We start from the raw sequence: 1,469 nt of genomic DNA, 5'->3' as shown, positions 1-1,469 counted from the left end.
TCATAGTTTAATAATAATAAAAAAATATATACATATATTTCCTAGTCTGTTTGATATTTTGTTTTTCCTTTGATGTTATTATGTGACGTTAAAAATTAGTATTACTTTTTTGTTATAATATTGATGTAATACAAAAATTATAAAATGCTAATAGAAATAAAATAATTTAAGATAATATGTATTTTATAATTCTACTAGAAAGTAGAAACGAGTTAAGAATCGAAAAGAGTTCTAGTTGATCATTACTGATGTAGCAAGAAGATAACTGTGTATTTTATGGCAGGTAACTCAGGCAATGGTATTTGTATCGCGAGGCATAAAATAGCATCTTCGTTGCGATCGTTGAGAGCGTGTCGCAATTTATAATGCACACGTTCATGCGCTCCATCCCTGATATCCATTACGTTTTCCGTGTTAATTGATTCGAGGTTGCGGGAAACGATTGCGAACCGGAAATCCTCATATCTTTCGCTCGTCTCTTCTGTCCTTTATCTTCAGTTAATTGAAAGTGGATTGCTAGCTTCCTCAGATTGCGAAGTACAATTATTCTTATGTCTTCAATCTTTTCCTTCACACTTCATTCACGTTTTTATATTACACACACACACACACTAGATACATATTACACGCTTCATTCTAATTTGTCATCTTTATACATATAGTATATAAAAGAAATTTATTGGAATTTTCGAAAAAGGGGTGAAATTATATCGACGTTGAAATAATGAAAAAATTAATAGCCAGGATGGCAGGACTAATAAAACCGATAATTAAAATAGAGGATACGTAGATGAAGATGTATAATTATCGCATTTTTTTCTGTTGCAATTCAGTTATGTGTACACATGTGCGTAATTGTTTTCTTAACTGATCAAAGTTAATACTCGATTTCTGTCATTGATTTCGGTAAAGAAAATTCGTCGCGGGGTTGGACGCATTATCGCGATGATTAATACGATTCCATTAAGCGGTGGTGTTGTTCCTCAGCATCAAGAATGCGAATGCGAGCGCCACACGTGCGGCGAGAGATGCGAGAAATGCTGTCCAATGTACAATCAGATTCCGTGGAAACCCGGTACAGCTGCGAAGGGCTTTCACTGCGAGAAATGCAACTGCAACGGGCATGCAACATCGTGCAGATATGATCAGGACGTGGCCGACGGAAGAATGTCCATGGACATTCGTGGGAAATTTCGCGGCGGCGGTGTCTGCGTTAATTGCACAGTAAGCCCTCGAATTTCTCCAGAGAAACGCACCCGACCTGATCGTGTCATAACACTCCGAGCATCGTGAATATCGGTAGAAACACTTCTGGTGTTACATCGGTTGTAAGGCTCAAATTCACGCAGCGAAAAGTTCGTCGCGAAATTTTCGTCACGCAGTCATACTGACTTGGTACTCGCTTTTGTTTCATAAATTTAATGCTAAACCTATCAACAGTCTTCAAACACTAATGTACTATATTTTAT

General features: G+C 37.0%; 1 protein-coding gene across 1 annotated transcript in view; it reads left to right on the top strand.

Annotated features, from left to right (window-relative positions):
- The window catches only part of wb (wing blister), a 134,461-nt gene that overhangs the window by 48,635 nt on the left and 84,357 nt on the right, over window positions 1–1,469 (top strand). Inside the window, exon 5 of the mRNA XM_018027159.2 lies at window positions 988–1,224. Coding sequence (XP_017882648.2) covers window positions 988–1,224 — 237 coding nt within the window. The remainder of the gene's footprint in view (window positions 1–987; window positions 1,225–1,469) is intronic.

This window comes from Ceratina calcarata, unplaced genomic scaffold (assembly GCF_001652005.2).
Source record: "Ceratina calcarata isolate Rehan_Ccalc_2016 unplaced genomic scaffold, ASM165200v1 scaffold400.2, whole genome shotgun sequence".
Classification (NCBI taxonomy): domain Eukaryota; kingdom Metazoa; phylum Arthropoda; class Insecta; order Hymenoptera; family Apidae; genus Ceratina; species Ceratina calcarata.
The sequence above is the reverse complement of the archived record's forward strand: the minus strand, read 5'-3'. Positions and strand labels throughout refer to the sequence as shown.